Genomic DNA, 19890 nt, shown 5'->3' with positions numbered 1-19890 from the left:
GATTGGCATATACATAAGTAAGTAAACAACAACATTGGTCATAGGGGAAGCCAAAGGCCACTTCTTCCTCTTAAAGAGTTGACTGAGGCTACTTCCTCTTCTTCGGGAATGATAGTTCCATATTTGATGGGAAAAGGAGCTGTGAAAAATGAAGACCTTGCACAATTAGGTGTCACATTTGTCTGACGGCATCATTGAGGAGGGAAGGGCAGTGAGCACTGGACAGTGAGGGAACGTGACTGAAACACATCAGTTCTTAGTTTTCATTCCTCATTGGATTGGCGTGACTTAATAATTAAAATCACACAATCAACCCCCTGAGGTAGTTCTTTATATTAGCTTACTGAAAGAGCCACCATTAATTCTTTTCCTTCTTCTCACCTAGCCCATATCAGTGAAATCCAAGCGAGGCAGGTTTTGACGGATTACATACACTGAGCTATATGTGCTGAAAATTGCCATATGGTCATGGTATCAGGCCAACTGTGGGAAATTAGATAGGGAGAAATCTTTCTATTTTTATTGCATTAATTGCATAGACTGGGCTAGATAAAGTAATTAACAGCCATTTGGGTCGAAATGTGCTTGATTTCCATGTTGTTTTCTTCAGATGTGAGTGAAACTCGGCCCTCAAGCCAGGATTCAGTTTTTCAGCAGGAGATTCTGAGATGGAGGGAGTGGCATTGTGTCTTTGAATAATTAAGGTCTTTAAAATAAACAAACAAAAGCAACCTCTTTGTTTACTGTCGATAGATGTATAGATCAAAATCAGAACTTTAAAAATATCCTTGCATGTAATTTTGCTCACGTCCTTTAGAAATATTTAGAGTAATTAAATATATTGGTAATTCTACATATCATGTATGTACACACACACACACACACACACACACACACACACACTAAAGTATACTTAGCAATTAAAACACCTTTATTAACTTCTTGCCTAACTGTGTGTACCAGTCTCCCTTGTGAATGGACTTCATTCTGGTTTAACAGTCTGAGGCGGAGATGACCTTCCTCTGAGGCGTTAACACTAACCATCAGACCACAGAGCTTCCCTGGGGGACCTGCTCTTCTGTTGGCCACGTTAATGCAGCACAATCATGATCCCCAACGAAACTCTCAGCTGCATTTGACTCCTCACATTGAGTGGAAGCTGGAGTCAGATTGGACCTCTGACTTTGGAAATGAAGGCATCCTTAAGGCATCGTCTGTAAGGGAAGTTAGAACTGAGCCTGGGATTCATGGAACCCTTAGTTCACCTCTGAGCTGGATGGTGGGGACGCTGACGGGTCTGATTCCTGGACTGAAGGGGAAAGCAGTCCAGCAGGTTTCCTGCTTTGACAACAGGAAAGCAGAGTACAAGGATTATGCTAAAAATCAAGAAATGGCCTTTTTTTATTTTATTAACTTTCTGCTTTGTTTCTTGAGAAAAAAAAATCACCATGTTAGCCAAGAGAGACGGGTTCCCTGCCTGTAGTAATAGCAGCTTGTTGGAAATGTGGGTTCTCGCTCACTCTGTTTAGCAGATGGGCATGAGTGTCCTCGCCTCATGCAACATCCATGGGTCTGGTCTCCTGGCGCGTCAGAGGCTCTGGTGCCTGGCTTCTGGGGCGGGGCTCTCAGAAGCTCTGTTCTTGTTTCCACAGGATGTGTGAGACTGGCGAGGGGCTGTTTATCTTCCAGACGCGAGACGGGGAGGCCATCTACCAGAAGGTGCACTCTGCCGCGCTGGCCATCGCCGAGCAGCACGAGCGCCTGCTGCAGAGCGTGAAAAACTCCATGGTAGGTCGGGGTTCCTTCCTCAGCTCCCAGTGGGAACTGCCGTCAGCTGCGACCTGGGATCCCTGTGCTGGAAACCACAGCCAGCGATTAGAGCAGGGGTTTACTCCTGTCCTCACCCAGGTATTCCTCGGATTCGATGTCACCCTGGGACGGCCCGGAGTGGCCCGTGGCTGAGGCAGTCACCTCCTTATCTTCTTTGTGCCACAGTTCCTATAGGTGTGTACCTTAATCAGTTTGGGCTCCTATAAGCAATACCATTGACTAGATGGCTTATAAACAACAGACATTTATTTATTTCTCTCCCTGGGAGGCTGGGAAGCCCAAGGGCAAGTTGCTCTCAGAGTCACTGTCTGCAGGGAGGGCCCACTCCCTGGCTCATAGCTGGCTGTCTTTTCTCTCTGTCTTACACACAGAGGGGACTTGGAGTGTCTTTATAAGGGCGCTCTGTCCTCAGGACCTAATCACATCCCGAGAGCCCTGCCTTCTAATACCATCCATTTTGGGGTTAAGATTTCAATGTATGGATTTAGGGGGAACATGATTATTGGGACATAATTGTAGGGAGTATGTACATTAGAGTCAATTTGGGGTGTATGGACACCTGTGGGCACAATAACTATGAGGATTACCTGCCTATAGATACATGGTGATCGCTGTATCAGATGTTGTAATTTCCAATGTCAACAGGGTCAGGGGAAAAACATAAGAGAGAGAAGAGGGCTGAGAGGAAACTGAAATGAAATCTCAAAAGCCGTAGACCTGATAACTGTTGACATGAGACTTCGGGCTCCATGGAGGAGATCTCTTGATTTTTTTTTTTCAAAGAAGCCAAGGATTTGAGTCTGTATATGCTACCTCCCAGTCTATAACTGTTGGAAATTCATTCTAATTAAAGCCAACAACAAAACTGTCCCAATTTGTGGGCCAAAGAAGACTTGTCCATAGACTGCATCTTGCCCATAGCCATGCATTTGCCATCTCTGGTTGCTAAACCTTCATAGTCTTCCAGGATAGAGACTCCACAAACACTAACACACACGAGCATCCACAGACGCTCTCTCGGGACACATACCCTGTTTGTTGCTTTGTATTAGGGACTGTCACTCATACCAAGAACTGTGATTCTTGAGTTTCTTCTTTGAGAAGAATAACATGAAACTGTAATCGAATGCGGAAGAGTTAAACAATGCAAATCATGCATCGTGGCTGCAAACACATGCAGGGTTGCCCATCTGGAAGGAAATCTGCAAAACCGAAGGCACTGTGTTGGCGTGCTAGCACTAGGGTAGTTTGCAAATTGCTGATGTAAACATGTGGGCTGGTTGGATTTAAAGAGGGAGGGAAAGCATGTCAGTAATATGATCTGTCCCAGAGCAGTCCCGAGTTATCCCAAATGGCTTGTGCATGCATTGCTTCAGGATTTCAGAGCAGGAATCGGCAAAGCTTTTTGTGAAGGGCCAGGGAGTAAATGCTGTAGGTTTTGTGGACTAAGATGGTCTCTATTTCAACTCCTTAGGTAAAGCAACCATAGGTAAAACATCATCAAATGGGTGTGGTGTGTTCCCAAAACACTTGAATTCAAACTTCATGTAATTTTCATATCATGAAATATTTTCCCCTTCATCATTTAAAAACGTTCTTTTTGAATTAATGCAGATTGGATATCCATTTCCTCATATGCTTACCAACTCTGGATATCACTATAGAGCTAGATAAATGGATGGATGGACAGATAGCTGGCTGGCTGGCTGGCTGGATTGGATGGTGGGTGGGTGGATAGACATTAGCTAGTCAGCTGTACAGTCTAATTCAAGTCACTTCAAATTTACAGGGCAACATGTGATTGCATTAAAGTTGTATAGCTATCCATTAGACGCCTTCAAACATCTGAGCAGGTTTTTTCAAGATGACCTTGTTTGTGAAGCCATCAATTAGCATAAATTGTTGTGTGCTTGGAAGGCACGTTCTGCACACACACGTTTTTCCATTTACAACCTCCTCATTACTTCCGCTAAAATTAATCAGGATTATGAGTCATGCCTTCAGATTATCCCCTTGCAAATTTAACTGGAAAATAACATTCGTTCTTAATTCACTGTATGCTGAAGGGGTTCTACAACTGAATGTGATTTTAAAGCAACAGCGTTCTGTTTTAGATGGAAATGAGTAAGTGTCAAAATGGGATCTGAATTCCAAGGGAGTTAAACAGGATTGCAGAAGGCTTAAAAACCACGTACTTGAATCAATTTCTGATTAGGGGAGAAAAGAGATTCGGTGCTAACATGAAGCAAGTGATGACAACATGACTGGCCACCCTCCCTGGGCTACAATTTTGAGTTTTCTGGTCATTGGAAATGGATCCACCCAGAGCTGGCTGTATTCTCAACCAGTCACTGTTGGCTTGCTTCCCTGAAATAGTTAAGGTCATAAATGGAGAAAGATAGCGAAGCTAACCTCTAGGCTTAGCCTCATTATTAGGAAGCCCTGGCCCACTGCTAGCTGACTTCGTCCCCAGACAGAATCCTGCACTGTGGGAATGCCAGCCTGGAGTGAATTAGTTTTGATCAGACTTATGACCTTGTGTCCCAGAGGTCACAAAGAGGAGGCATGTGGGTTGGATAATAATAGCAAGTATTGCTATTGTGGTTGGCTGAGTAATGGCTCCCCAAAGATCTCCCTATCCTAGTCCCTGGAGCCTGTGAATGTTTCCTTATGTGGCAAAAGGGATTTGCCAATGTGATCAAGCTAAGGCTCCTGAGATGGGGAGGGTACCCTGGATTCTCCAGGTGGGCCCAAGCTAACCACAGGGTCCTTATAGGAAGAAACAGGAGGCGATGTGATGTTGGAAGCAGAGGGACAGAAAGAGAGAGACAGTGGAAGATTCTATGGGGAAGGCTTTGAAGGTAGAAGAAGATATGCGCTGAAGGATGTAGGTGGCCTCGAGAAGGTCATGGCCTGGAGAAAGTAGAAAAGCCAAGGGACCGATTCTCCCCTGGAGCCTCCAAAAGGAACCAGCCCTGCCGACACCTTGATCTTAACCCAGTGAAACTGATTTCAGAATTCTGGCCTCCGGAATAAATTGCTTTTGTTTAAAGCCACCACGTTGTGGTAATTTGTTACAACAGCCATAGGAAATGAATATAATATTAAGATCAATAGTAATGGAAATGTTTCATGCCTTTCCCCTGTGGCAGACAACCTGTTAAGGACTTTCTGTGTACTTTCTAACCCTCAAGATGACCCTTGGATTGAAGGCCTAAGGCCACCAGCTTGGAATCAGTGGGTTCAAATTTGGAGCAGGGGTGACCTGCTGGGGTAACCCCAAATTATGCTTTATGTCTGAATCAAGCCCCTAATACATGTTTTCTTTGCCTGCATGAGATCTTCTCACTGCTGTCTAAAAATTCCAAATTAGTGGCCAACATTCAAAAATGAAGGTTTCACATAAAACTCAGATTTCTGTACTGTCTTGAAAAGTGAAAAGGCTGGGTAACACTGGTATCACATCCCCACATGGCAACCATCAGCTCTGCCCAGTAACATCTGCCCCTTAGGTAGAATGGCGTCTTCAGTTTTCCCAGTTCCTACCATGCTCTGCGTCACTCAGCAACCGGTCCTTCTCTGGGCATTTATACCATGCTGTGGCGATGGATGTCTCGCCTATGTTACAACATGTATTCATTTTCTATTGCTGCGTAACTGAGTCCCACAAACTGTGCACCATAAAACACACCCACGTATTATCTCCTGGTTGCTGTGGGTCAGAGTTTTCATATGGCTTAGTTGGGCTCCCAGCTTCCATTTCTCACAAGGCTATGGCACTGGTGTCCACTGGGCTCCAGTCTCACCTGAAGGTGAGACTGGGGAAGGATCCATTTCCAAGCTGTTATGGTTATTGGCAGGATTAAATTCCTTGTGGTTGTAGGATAGAGGGCCTCAGTTCTTGTTGACTTGGATGAAAGCCTGCCTTGCCACATGGACCAACACACCCACTTACTTAGTCAAAACCAGCAAGAGAGAGAGTCTCCTTGCTAGGTGGGGGGGTCACAATCCTAAGTATCATAATCATGGAAACGGCGTCTCATCACCCTGTCATAGTCTATTAATTAAAAACAAGTCACAGATCCTTAACACCATCAGAGAAGGGGAGCACTGGGGGCACGAAGACCTGGATGAGAAGATCATGGGGCCACCTTACTGTCTGTCCCCACACCACGCAGACTTCTGGGGTCCTGTTCATTTAGTGTTTTGATTTTACCTTTTTGATACTTTTTCTACTTTTTGGTGTTTTGCTAATGATGTCATTTATTTATTGAACATCTGCTATAGGCCAGGCACGTTAGTAATAATAGCCACTACAGTTCTTCAAGCCTCCTGCAATATGCCAGACACTCTACTTGCTTTTCCTCTGATCCACAATATCTTTGTGAGGTAGATGCATTCACGCATTCTCATTCATTTGTTCATTACAAAATGCTCATTGAGGACATAGATGCTGTTATGTGCTGTGGCATGTAGTGGTGATTGACAGGTGAGGCCCATGCTCCCCTGGGGCTTACAATTCAAGAGAATATTACTCCTGACTCTTGGCCTGGAAGGAATCACAGTCCCTGTCATATAAGTGAGAAGAACTGATTCTCAGAGTGGCTAAGTCACTAACCTGCAGCTGTAGAGCCCGTTATTGTTGGAGCCAGGACTGCAGGATCCCTGCATCTGGTCCTGGCCACAATGCCTCGCCCCCTTGGAGAGTGTGAAAGCCCTTACATCTCTCTTCTATCCCCACTCAGCATTCTCAAATTATCCTGAAAACCTTTCAGAAATATCAACTTAGAGTATCTATCTTTTTAAAAAATCACTGTTCAGGACACCCTATTTCTTTTGGTAGTTTTGGCACCAGAAAGCAACTTCATAATTCTCCCCTCCCTTATTGCTTTTTAAACCAGTGTATTATTATTACTGCTCTGAAGGGGGTGCTCCATGAGGCAGGTGGGCCTGGGTTAGGGGAGACCCCTCTGTTGAGTAAGATGGCCCAGCTGCTGGCTGCCTCGCTGGAGGAGCCACTGGGAGTCTGGGGCACAGCTTGGGGCTCCCTGAGAAGCCGCTATTTTTGCCACCTTGGAGATCAGTGTCTATGACAGAGTCTAATTTTGGAATAAGGAGTGGAGGAGTGTGAAATGGTCCTCATTCCACGACGAGCCTGTCATTTCTAGAATTTCCTTAAGGCGCGAGCGAGCGACAGGGTGGAGAATGACTGCAATTTGGCAGGCTTTCCCCGGCTGTGGGACGGGAGGTGACATGTGGGCCCCGGTGACGGCTCCCTGCACTCTGGAACCTGACTCGCACACAGGTGTGTCAGTGGAATCTGAATGGCTCTCACTTGGTTCCCTCTTTTTTTGTTGGTGGGTTTAATTGACAGATTTTCTTCCACACTAGGTTCTGCAAATAAAATTTGCTAATGAGTTTGTAGAATTCAAGTGGAATTCTTCCACAATTCTGGAAGCCAAAGTCATTTATAGTCAACCTCATTTAAAAAGCAATAGGCTACACACTTAAACTGATATATAGAGAGGGCATCCAATGTGAGCCAGCACAGCCAAGGGTCCAAGGGTTCGGTGAGCCTGAGGGGGTTGGGGGGACCGTGAAGGATTAAAGAAAAGACAAAGAGAATAAGCTGGGTCTAGATGGACCTCCTCTGCCTGGCTGAGGCCATAGAGAGAGATCCAGAGGGCAAGCTGAGCCTTTATTTTATAGCCAGAGGTAAACAAGGTAGTGGTCACCATAGTTACAATGTTCTTGTGAGTTTCACTTGTTTTGGCAGCCCTTGCTGCACCCCCCTCAGCCCATTAGCTGTCCAGATAGGATCTAGGGGGCATCATAAGGTCAAGCTTAATTATGCTAAGAGGGCTGTGCCCTCTAAGCTGCGACTTGTTTGTGGTTTTGCCAACAGGTCAGTCCAGGTTTAACCCTATAGCTGCTCCCTACAATCCAAGAAATTACAGCATCCATTTCATTACTATTCAGACACTGAAACAGAGCCTTGCCTGCTGGGGTTTTTATATCTCCTCTCCTCCCCCTGAAACTCCCTAAAGAGAAAATGTTTCGTACCTTTTCTTCTATTTATGGGCTCTGATTAATTGGAATTTTTGAAAAGTGTATTGCTTAAAGCAGTTATCAGCTTTTTCCTTTTCCTGAATTAAACCCTTTTTATATTCTGATATATTAATTATCATTCAAAAACCTTTGACCAAACACCTATCTACTACTTGCAAAGCAATAAGGTAGGCCTTATGGACAATATAAATTAAAGTATGAAAAACATTTTGCATCTTTAAAAGGAGCTTAAAATTTAGATAGGGAGTTACAATTTGTATTCCTCAAATCATGCAACAATATAGTCCTGTAAATTCACTTGGTTATTATCACTTTGTTCTTATTTATCAAAATTAAATTGGTACATCTCTTTCCCCAGCAATAGTACTTGTAGGAATTTACTCTAAAGATATACTAGCAGAAACCGAGATGCCGTGGACACGTGCCTTTGTCCTTACATTCTGCTGTTTAGCAAGTGTTTGCTGAGCCTTGGTTTCGAGGTGCTGAAATGACTGAGGAAGATGAAGTTCACATTCTTGGGCAGCTTATTTGTAATAAGAGACGTAAGTGGAAACAGCTTATGTGCCCATCAGAAGAGGATAGTTAGAGAAACTGTGGCCTATGATGTCACAGGAATTTTACCAGGCCGTTAAAGAGCACAGAGAGAATCACACTTGGTAATAGCAAAGGTGTGTGAAGGGCATGAATGAGCAAGAGGCAGGGCGATAGGCCGAGCGGACATGCTCACCCACGGTCTACAAACACAACTTCTGGAAGATGCAAAGGTAACTGGTAACGTTGGTTACCTTTGTGCGGCAGGACGACGGTGTGAGGTCTGGAGAGGGACTTTTATATTTCACCGTATGTCTTTCTTCTTCATTTGAGTTTTTTTTTTAAGTCGTGGCTACATAATTGTATTTATAGGAACAGAAACAGTATTGAGCTTCTGGCACATGGCAAACAGAATTGATACCACCGATGGGGGAGAGGGAGGTCTTAGGAATGTATAAAAATTATGTGATAGAGGTAATGATTGAAGCTAAGAGCTTAGTAGGTAAATTTCCAGGTGCTAGAAATGGGGTCTCCATTAAGAGGAAGGATCATCTTGTTGGAGAAGGTTATGCCTGAGCTGAGTTTTAGGATGAACTATAGTTCGCTACATGTTGCTACTGATGGTGATGATATCTGACATTTATTGAGAACTTACTATATGCCAAGTGCACTGAGTATGTATTAACACTAGACATGTATTAACTTTTAACCTTCAACTGACGTGTCTCTGTTGATGTGGACACTGTCCTCCTATTTTTAAGGTTAAGAAGTTTGAAGTGTGGTCACCCAGCTAAAAGTGGAGGGAGCCAAGATTTAAATCCAGGCACCAGTGCCCACACTTCACTGAGCAAAAATTAAATTAATTGGCCCAGTCAGCATGGCTCAGTGGTTGAGCATCAACCTATGAACCAGGAGGTCATGGTTCAATTCCCAGTCAGGGCACATGCCCGGATTGTGGGCTCGATCCCCAGTAGCGGGGTGTGCAGGAGGCAGCCCATCAATGATTCTCTCTCCTCATTGATATTTCTCTCTCTCCCTCTCCCTTCCTTTCTGAAATCAATAAAAAAATATATTTTAAAAAAATTAATTGAATTATATCACCAAGCACTCCTGCCGAATCCATTAGAAATTGAAAGAGGCTAAGTTGAATGAACCTACGTTTAGTAATAGACGTTGTTTCTTCAGACAGTATAGAATCTAGATACAGATACTACTCTACAACTCAGGCTCCTTTCTAACAGCTGCTGTGACTTTTGTTCCTGTACATTGGGAAAAATGTAATTTTCTGAGCATGCCCTTTTCAATCTCTTATAACAACATAGTAACATGCGATGCTGGGTTTTAATAATGCTTCACCTGATTCTGAAGTGCTGTCCTACCCCATCCAATTTCTCCCCAGAGCTGTCCACTCCTATAACTTTGCTGGGGTCATTGTTTAGCCGGAGGCTGTGCCTCTGCAGGAAAAGGAAACGCACGGAATGTTGCTAACAGGTTGTAGCTTTGTTCATGACTCTAAAGCTAATAGTGATGTTTAAGATGGTGGCTCCCTAAGTAGAGAGAAAATGGAAAGCCTGATAGTGGCAAGACAGCAGGTCATGACCTGAATCGAAGATGCTCATGTGAGAGCAGAAAGCATCTGGTTGACCAGATGGACATGGTGAGCAATATGGTGTTCCCACTTCCCAGCATCAGTCATGGCAGAGAGGCTAGAGACAGGAATGGTGATGAGGACTGAGAGATAAATGGAATCAGTTCAATGCCATTTTAATCGATTTTGAGAAGGTAGGAAGTGATTTATCCATCTCCGCCACGGGTTGGCCAATCTTTTCTGGAAAGGGACAGGGTAACTCCTTGAGGCTTTTGGGCCACCTAGAGTTCCTGCTGCTAGTACTTCACTTCCTTCTTCTCCTCTTTTTTTTTTAACTTTAAAAATGTAAAAAACTATTCTTGGTTCTGGACCATATAAAACCAGGCCACCAGGACTTGGCCTACAGGCAGGCTGTAGTTCACTGACCCTGAATCTACACCCCAGGTTTTAGGCAGTAGGTACAAATGAGCTTATTTAACCAGTCTCTCCCCTCTAAGCCATGTGGACTTACTTTTTCTCTAAGGAGTTTGCCAGCGGCTAAAGTAATAATCCCAAGTCCCTATCAGTGAAATCAGAAGCCACTTGTGGTTTTTACCAGAATCAGTCATTTTTAGAGAAGCCATTGGCATCATTGAACAGGGGGTTCAGCTTTTGGTTGCCCAGCAGACACATGCTTTGCCTTGTATGGCTTTTTTCCCAGGATATTAAAGTTTGGGCATGACCAGAATCTGACCACCAGAAGGCAGAACTGGGGAGGGTACCAGAGGTGATGCCAACATGGATGGTTGTCACCAACTTTGAAAGTTTCAACATTCAGAAGAGATCCAATCAATTGTTTCTGCGGAATTGGAAACTGACCACTTACTAGGTCCCTACCCAAGGGTCCATTGACCTGTCCAAGTGTGGAATGCAAATCCTCCCGTATTTTGTGACTTTGTGAGTAACAAGGGGGAGGGAAGAGCTATCTATTGGCTCACCTCCAGGCAATAAGGAAGCTCTGGGAGACATCTTCATTGGCCAGGCCAGGGAAAGCAAAGCAGATGACAGAGATTAGAGGGTAGGGGTAGACAGGCTTATGCAGACCACTTTTTATTTGGTCTGCAAAATAGTGGCACAGATGATATTTTTAGAAAATTAAATTAGTTCCCAGTGTTTAATATGGAGGGTTTCACATAGAATGCAGATTTCTACCTCTTGAAAAATAGGAATATCTGTTAACATCGCTTGAATTAAAGTGGAGCAGCCACTACCATTTTGAGATGGTGAATGCTCTTCAGTGTCTCATAGTTCTTGTCTTTTCTTGTTGTCTTAATAACCAGACGGTTTTACTCATTTGTGCTCCCGCAGGACACCACTGGCCTGGAGGGGCCAGGGGGAAGAGACTCGCCTTGCAGCCATGGGATGTAAACGGGTAGCACCAGGAATTCAGGTGCCCGGGCTGAACACCTTTGTTTGCTGTTTTCCTAAGACACTGGTGGTGTTTATACGGGCACGTCAGCACCAGCCATTGAGCTGAGGCCCTGCCTGCTGGGTGGGGCTCCTGCAGGACCTCCAAAACACGCACAGGCAGAGCCAGTTGTACCCACTCTGCAGCCATCTCTGGGGCCAGGGGCACCGTGCCCACCAGCCCCCTCCGCTCTGAGGTTGTGCCTGGAGCGAGCACAGGACTGGTAATAGGACCCCACCCAATGCTTTCAGTTCTGGCGCACCTGTGGCATCCTGTCCCCAAACATCTGCTCTTAGTGAGTGTGAGCCATTGAGTTGAAAGGTTCAATCTGCCCATATGAGATCTTAGCTGCAAAAGCTGACCTCTGAGTGGCTAAGCCTGCAGGGGTCGGGGTGGGGTGGGGCCAGGCCTCCCCCCTCCCCCACCCTCTTCACCCCATGTCTGTAAGAAACTCAAGGCCAGACACAGGGCTTTCTAAAAGTTTGTTGAATGAACAAACTGGGGATTGGTTAGATAATTTTGTGAGCGTAGAGAAAAAGAAAAATGAAGCCGGAATACCAACTGCAGTTCCCTTCCAATGCCCAGCAATGCCCAGGTTCCCGGCACATCCGCTTCATGAGGCCGTGGGAAACAGTCCCTGCGGTGTCAGCCTCCACGTGCACAGGCTCCTGAGCAAGGAGGCATAAAAAGTTACCCGAAGCAAAGGGAGCAGTGGTTTTGTTTTATGCGAGTGGCTGGGAATTCAGATGGCTCTGAATAAATAGATGCAAATCACGTTCAATCCCCATGAAAATAACCATTCGAGTGCATCTGGTACTCAGCAAAATGCTGCGCTTGGAAATTTGGCCCCAAATGGCTGATTTCACGAGCAGTCTGCTTCATCGAAGCCACAGCCACAATGGAGGCGTTCTTCCAGCCAGAGTTCTGCTCACCTACTGGCTGCTGTGTTTTCTCCGGGGGAGGAAAGCAGTCTCTCTCTCTCTCTCTCTCCTCTCCCCATTCAAGAAGTAAGCCTCGGCTCACTCTAGTTCCTCAACAGTTCAATAATATTCTGTGATATCTGGGTAGCATTTTGATGATAACAATACCCATTGCTTTTCCTGTGAATGTCAGAATACGGAGAGGAGTTGGAGAAAGGAAAGAGCGCTTTGGGTGTTTCATGCCAAACATGGCTCAGAGGTGGAGTCAGGATCAGGCAGCCCACAAGAAAGGTTTCCAGTAGGAAGCCAAGAATGACCACGTGTGGCAGGCAGTCAGCGTCCACAGGAGAGAAGGCAGGCCCTGGAGCCGCGGGGGTCCAGAAGCCTGTGTCCCAATCACTGGTCGATTCTGTTCCTCAAGGTGCCCAGGAGTTCCCGTCTCTTTACAGCCCAGGCACTTGGCCAGCTGCCATTTCTCTAAGCTTTGGAGATAAAATCCGGGTGTCTTTTTCATTATGACCAGGACACAAGCTCATCCTTTGAGGTCTTCATAATACACTCAGTACTTCCTCCGAGAAGCACACAGGTTGTGACGTGAACTTCAAGTCCTGCAGGAAGTGCCTGGCCTTCGGCCAAGTGTCCTTGGGCAAATCTCCTCACCACCCTTGGTATTTGTCTCCCCTCTGTACAGGGGGTTATATCGGCACATGCTAAGTCAGGTGGCATAAAACAAGCCATATCTGGACACAGTTCCTGGCACCTACTGACGACAAGTCACCTGAGCTGTCATCATCATTGACTCGTAGTGAAAGAGGTTTCTCAGTCACTTCACGATTCATTTATTCAGTCAAGTCAATCAACCCATCCATCAGGGATTGAGTCATTCAACTGCTTTTTATTTTTTAAAATATATTTTTATTGGTTTCAGAGAGAAAAGGAGAGGGAGAGAGAGATAGAAACATCAATGCTGAGAGAATCACTGATCAGCTGCCTCCTGCACGCCCCCTACCAGGGATTGGGCCCACAACCCAGGCATGTGCCCTTAACCAGAATCAAACCCGAGATCCTTCAATACGCAGGCCGACGCTCTATCTCTATCCACTTAGCCAAACCAGCCAGGGCTGTTCAACTGCTTTTTATAAAGGGCCTACTCTGTGCCAGGAATCACACCAGGTCCAAGAGCATGTGCAGTGAGTCTTCTGCGCCCTGGGAAGGAGCACTCCACTTAGAAGAGGGTCTGCCCTTTCGTCGGGAGGGAGCACCACCGTGAAGCAGGTAGCAACAAGATTGAAGCTGGGCTGTGGACCAGCTCTCTGCAATCCACTGTACACTCTGGAGCGAGGGGAGCTGTGTCTGATTCATGTCTACGTTTCCAGCCCCAAGTGCAGCGTGTGGCTTAGAGATGATGCCCAGAGCACAGAAATGGATGGAATCGGTGAACAAATGTGCTAAAGACCCGAGGGCAGAATTCATGGAAAGGGGGAGGGGAAGGCAGGGCTGTTAGGGAGCCTGTGAGCAGAAAACCCGCACTAGGAGGCTTAGTCTAATTGAGGGATAATTAAAGTTGGAGCTAGCAGCTCCATCTGGCCTGTGCTGAGCGTCTGCATGCTTTATTTCATTTAATTTTCACAGCTCTCCTTGGAGGTAGGGGTTGGGTTTGAATCCTGTGTAATTTGTTTTTACATAGATGCATGTATGTAAAATTTCACTGACTGCAAAAATATGACCATACTGGTGATGATTATACCCGATTTTTATTTTCATTATTTGTTCCCATGTGTTTCCCCTCATTTCCCCTTTCCAGCGACTCCTGCATCTTATCTAGAAGGTTACACTTATCTTCCCAGGTTTTCCTCTGTACTCACACAATCCTGTGTAGAAAGGTATCTACATGCCATACACATAGCTACAGACAGACACACACGTGGGCACATACACAAGATGGGTATTTGAGGGTCTTTGTTGGTTTTACAAAAGTCTGATCATTTTACACACTTTAAAAACTACCCCCCGGTTTTCTCACTCGGTAGTAAATATCCAGTGGAAATAGTTAAAGGTCACGTGTGTTTTCTAAGTAAAGTTTTACTGGAACACACTCACGCCCACTCATTGCCATATTGTTATGGCTACTGCCACAGTGGAGCAGAAGAGTTGGTTAGTTGGCCAAAGAGTGTACAGCCTGCAAAGCCACTTCTTACCTTGACAGAAACGTCTGCCAACCTTGGTCTTATTCATTCTTTTTCATCGCTGCGTGATATTCCCGAGTCTCAATGGAACATTAATTTATTAACCCTGTCTATGGGAATATCAGAATTGCCAAGAATAAACAATACTGCAATAGACAAATATATGTGCCTTTATATACTGTTTATTTAACTGAGTTTCTAAAAACTTTAACTGGATTTTCTAAACTCAGGAGTAGGCTTGCTGAATTAAAGTGTGTAAGTATTTTTTTTTAATTCAAATAAGTGTTGCTACATTGCCTTCCAAAATACTGGAACACTTTGCATTTTATTGGCAGTGTTATTAGGTCTGTTTGATAGAGGGGGAAGCTGAGGCTCCATGGCTTAGCATTAGTAAGTGAAGAGTCAGGACAGGGACATACAGCCCAGGACTTGGACTCAGTGGGAACCGAATCGGAGGGAGAACACAGGGCACCTGGGGCCTGAGTGTAGTGTTTGCGGTCTGGGCAGGGGTGACGGGGGAGGGAACGGGACAGGGACACTCAGGGACTTCGGGTCTCCACTGTTATTGCTGGGCCCATGTCAGTGTTCCAGTAGGTCTGGGGGGGGGGCACAGGAATTTGCATGTCTAATAAACTCTCAAGTGAATTTGATGTCACTGGTCCAGGGACTGCACTCTGAGAACCTCGACTCTAAAGTGACTGAGACCTGGCGCCTGGGTCCCTGGAAGAAAGGGAACAGAGCTAGGGCGAGCACAGCATGGGACCGCGTGCCTCGGTGCCCTTTCTGCACACAAAAGCCACAGCGGGACTTCCACCTCCACCGAGCACCCAGCACCACATGGTGCCGAGAGCAGTGTCAGTGCAGCCGGATCCCCTCCCCAGCTGGTTCTGTCGGACGCTGACCGGGCTTTGCATGGGTTCAGCAGGATGTGTGTACAGGGTTTCCTGTGGTTAGAGGCAGGGACATGGGAAGCTCTCTCATGGGAGAAAACTAGATCCTTTCAGGACGTCCTTCCTCCTCTAACATGCAGGGCGCGCACTGCCCAGCACGGGCAGAGGCGGCCGCAGAGCTGCCTGCGGGGCTCCTGCACTTGGGACAGTCTCTTCTCACCCCCAGTGCTGCCCAGGATGATCACAAAGCTCCATCAAGGACAGCAGCGTGGCTGTGCCAGAGGAATTGGTTCCTGCCACTAGCACAGCAATTAGCATGGGGAGCAGTTTGTACTGACTGAGGGAGCCTGCTTCATCAAGCGGCAAGGACTCCAAAGTGCAGCGATCGTGGTTCTGATATAAATTACTCCCAGCTCCCGACCGGATGAGATCTACTTGCTAGCACTTTACCAGGGTGTTTGATAAACCTCCAAAAAATAGATTCGTCAGATTGGGTGGCCCACAAACACACACTTAATTTTCTATCTTCTTAGAAGCTATTGTCTATGCTACTGTTCTCTTTAAGGGAGATGTTTGGTCTGGATTTTGTGTAAATAAACCGAATATTGTAAGATTCAGTTCAAAACACATTTACTACTCATGAGATATTGGAGTCCGTCTCTGAAGCTGAAGAACCACTGACCCGGAGTCCAGAAAGCACAGGTAGAGGATATTTTCAATATTGTTTTCACAGGAGAATGAATACGTGGGCAGACCATGAGGACATAGCTCAGGAAGCCAAATGGACGCTGTCATGCAACTGGAGGGCGGTGTGAGTGAGAAGGCTGAGTCTTGGGTAGAATGAGAGACAGAGACATCGAGAGTCTAGTGTCTTTGGAGCTCAGTGTGATTTCTTCTCTCATGGACTGACTTGTTCCTTCTGACTCACTCTCGCGCACCTACCCATAGACCCCACAGCCAGTAGTGTGGCTTGTATATACTCTCAGAGGCCTCTCAGACTTGGGTGAGCTTTGGAAATCTCCCAGGTTGAGCAGACATCCAGGCGTGGGCGTAGCTCTGATTCAGCTCCACCCTCAGCCAGCGGTCGCCAACCTTTAGGATCTCACGGACCACCAGTGGTCCATGGACCACCGGTTGGTGACTGCTGCATGGGCCATGTGTTTGTTCATCAGGTTGAGTGGATGGGAAATGACGATGTGATTTGCATATGCAAAGTTGTTGTGGCAGAGACCCCTCCTTGAGTCACTCTGAAGGAGCAGCCTGTGGAAGTTGGAGTCGGAGGATGGAATTAGGAATTATTGTGTCGTGATGATGGATGCTCGCTCCCGAATGGATCCAGACCCACATCGCGAACGCGCCATCTGGTGCTCGTGATTGACTGCAGCGGCGAACCATTACTTCCTGTCGTGCTGATCAGCTTCCAAAAACACAATCTCCACCGCAGAACCAGTCAGATTCCAGAGGACGATGTGGCGTGGTTCTGCGGCTGAGACTCCACACTGCTCTGCAGCCCTTGTCTCCGACCCATAGCGTCAGCCAGGCCAGATGCTGAGGACAGGAACCAGCAGTGCGTGGCCCGGCGGGTGGCCACACTTGCTTTCCTTGTCTCGCTCAGAAGCTCTGCACGTGCTCGTTAGGATTTTTTTCTCCTCTGAGCGGGTGGGTGGATATGACTCGTACAACCTTCTGAGGGAAGGGTCTTGGTGATCAGCATCCCCTCACTGTGAATTGGGACTTCTCAGAAAGGCTCTGTCTGCATTGCTTTTTTAAAAAAATATATATTTTATTGATTTTTTACAGAGAGGAAGGGAGAGGGATAGAGAGTTAGAAACATCGATGAGAGAGAAACATCAATCAGCTGCCTCCTGCACACCCCCTACTGGGGATGTGCCACAACCAAGGTACATGCCCTTGACCGGAATCGAACCTGGGACCCTCCAGTCCACAGGCTGACACTCTATCCACTGAGCCAAGCCAATTAGGACTCTGTCTGCATTGTTGACAGTGATAATGATGGGGACCATGCTTTGGTCAGTTGTCACTCAAGTTTAAATGTTACGCCCTGACTGGTTGTTCAGTGGTTAGAGCATTGGCCTATATTCAGAGTGATGAAAGCATCCCTACAGTCAGTTCCAGAGCATTTCCTCACCCCAAAAGGAAACCCGTGCCCTTTCGCCATCACCCGCCTCAGGCAGCACTGATTTAGCCTCTCTCCCTGGATTTGTCCTTTGGACATTTCTATACATGGGATCACACACGTGTGGCCTTTTGTGTGTGGCTTCCTCAGCATCATGCTTTGGGTTCACACGTGTTGTCGCATGGATCAGGACCGCACTGCAATTGATGCTAATCTGATCACTTTTATTTATTTAGTTTAATTATCTGTCTCCTTAGAAGGGAAGTGCTGTGAGAAAGGAGACTTTGAGGCTCAAAGAAGGGGTGGATGGGTCCCATGTCACAGCTCACGGAGAAAAACCTAAACAGGAATGCAGGTCTCTGACCCTATGGTCACATTCCCTGCCTACTAGCACAGCGATCTTTGTGCCTTCAAAGCCCAGTCAGTCAGCTTTCGCCAGGTAGCCCAGTGGGTTAGAGCATCCTCCTGATATGCCGAGGTTGTGGGTTCTATCCCTAGTCAGGCCACAAACAAGAATCAACCAATGAATGCATAAATAAGTGGAACAACAACTCTCTCTCTCTCTCTCTCTGTCTCTCTCATCAATCAATCAATCAGTAAAAACAACCCAGTCCGTTAGCTCCGTTGATTTAGGCCACTGGGGAGATCAGGAGTCACGTGGGCTGGTTAGGAAGAGGCCTGCGTGCCTCGCTGGTTGGGTGGCAGTCTGAGTATTAGACTTGCAGGAAGCCTTGCTCTCCTCCCTGGTGGGATCTTGCGCTGACACTGCTAATGGAAGGGGTAAATGCAAAGCTGCCCTCCCTGCCGGGGACTGTCCTACCCCACGTGCCTGTGCACAGAGCGGGTCTCCCCAAGGCTCACTGCTGCTCAGCACTCGAATGGCAAAATAGAGCAAGGCAGAGCCTTATTCCCACGCCCATGAAGCCAGGGCCGGCCACTTGCGCTTTAACCTGGACCCGAGGCTTCAGCCTCAGGCTCACAGGGCTTCTCATGGGTTGGGCTCATTAGGATTTATTTCTGGAAAGTATTCCCTGTTGCGTGGGCAAAGGCTGGGGCCATTTGTCCTTCCGTCCACCCATCCACCCATCCACCCATCCACCCATCCATCCATCCATCCATCCATCCATCCCCCGTTTGCTAAGCCTCTGGAGGCCTCGGTAGGTGCTGGGGATACAGAGAGTAGAGGTATGGTCCCCGCCTGCCAGGAGCTCATGGCTGTAGTAGGATGCAGGCTGGTGTAGCACCATCACAAGACAGTCAGTGGTCAGAGTAAGAACAGGCCTCTGTGGGGTCTGCTAGGAGCGCCTGATGCCATTAAAGGAGGAGAGATGTCAGGAAAGTGTCCAGGGGAGGTGCTCCCTGAGCTGACCCCAAGGGGAGGTAGGTGTAGCCAGGTGACCAGTGGGGACGGCTCTCGGGCTTGGGGAGCACGGAGGTGTGAGAGTGGGTGCCACAGTGCTGGAGCTGGCTGGACCTGGGTGTGTTTTGGGCCATGTGACTGGAGGGGTAGCAGGATCGGAGGACCCCATTCTAGGAAGCTTTGGCTGTGAGCCTGAGGGTGCTGGGAGCCACAGAAGGTTGTTAGGGAGGCTGGGGAAGGAGGACGCTGTCGGCTGAGGGGACTCGGCCGAGGTTCTGTAGGCAGTGGCTCATGTGTCTGTTTCTATGTTGGTTGCTTGCCCCAAACTAGGGAGTCCTAAAACTTAGGTTCCGACTCTTAAGTCAGTGGATTCGGAATCTTCCCCCTGCTTCCCTTGTCTCTGTCAGTGGGAGAATTGGCTTAGAGGAAGAATCACAGATTCATTGCCTGCAGGGCCAGGCGGTTGACATAAGTGATGGCAGTTTTAGGGTTTGAGACCACAGACCCCGATGGGGACAGAAGAGCCCATGAGACCACGGTCAGCATCATGACCTCAGGAGCATAGGCTAGTGAGAGAACTAGGAAGTGAGTTTTGTGTGTATACACACATGGGTATATACATATATTTATTCAACTGTAAGTTTATATAACTTAGTATTTAATGATGGCTGTATTTAACAGCCTGCACTCACAAAATTCCTGAAACATGGCCCAGTGGGCTTTTGCAAGCTGTTTGAGAAGCTCTCCCAGACCATTGGCTGGATTCATTCTTTCACGCAACAATATTTATTGAGCATCTACTGTATACCAGGTTCTGGGAGCTTGAGAACACATCAGTGAACAGAGCATTCAACAACATTGTTTCCTGGGTCTAGAGTTGTGTGTTTGTTGCCCCTTCCCCCCCCCCCCCCCCCCCACCTCCCCCCCCACTA

The 19890-nt window shown here is 46.9% G+C and overlaps 1 protein-coding gene across 2 annotated transcripts in view; it reads left to right on the top strand.

The window, feature by feature from the left end:
* Nucleotides 1-19890, top strand: part of DOK5 (docking protein 5) — a 146791-nt gene that overhangs the window by 111898 nt on the left and 15003 nt on the right. For both annotated transcript variants that reach the window (XM_014536324.1, XM_005862112.2), the window contains exon 6: nt 1653-1788. In XM_014536324.1, the coding sequence (XP_014391810.1) occupies nt 1653-1788 (136 nt within the window). The remainder of the gene's footprint in view (nt 1-1652; nt 1789-19890) is intronic.

This window comes from Myotis brandtii, unplaced genomic scaffold (assembly GCF_000412655.1).
Source record: "Myotis brandtii unplaced genomic scaffold, ASM41265v1 scaffold1606, whole genome shotgun sequence".
Taxonomy (NCBI): domain Eukaryota; kingdom Metazoa; phylum Chordata; class Mammalia; order Chiroptera; family Vespertilionidae; genus Myotis; species Myotis brandtii.
The sequence above is the reverse complement of the archived record's forward strand: the minus strand, read 5'-3'. Positions and strand labels throughout refer to the sequence as shown.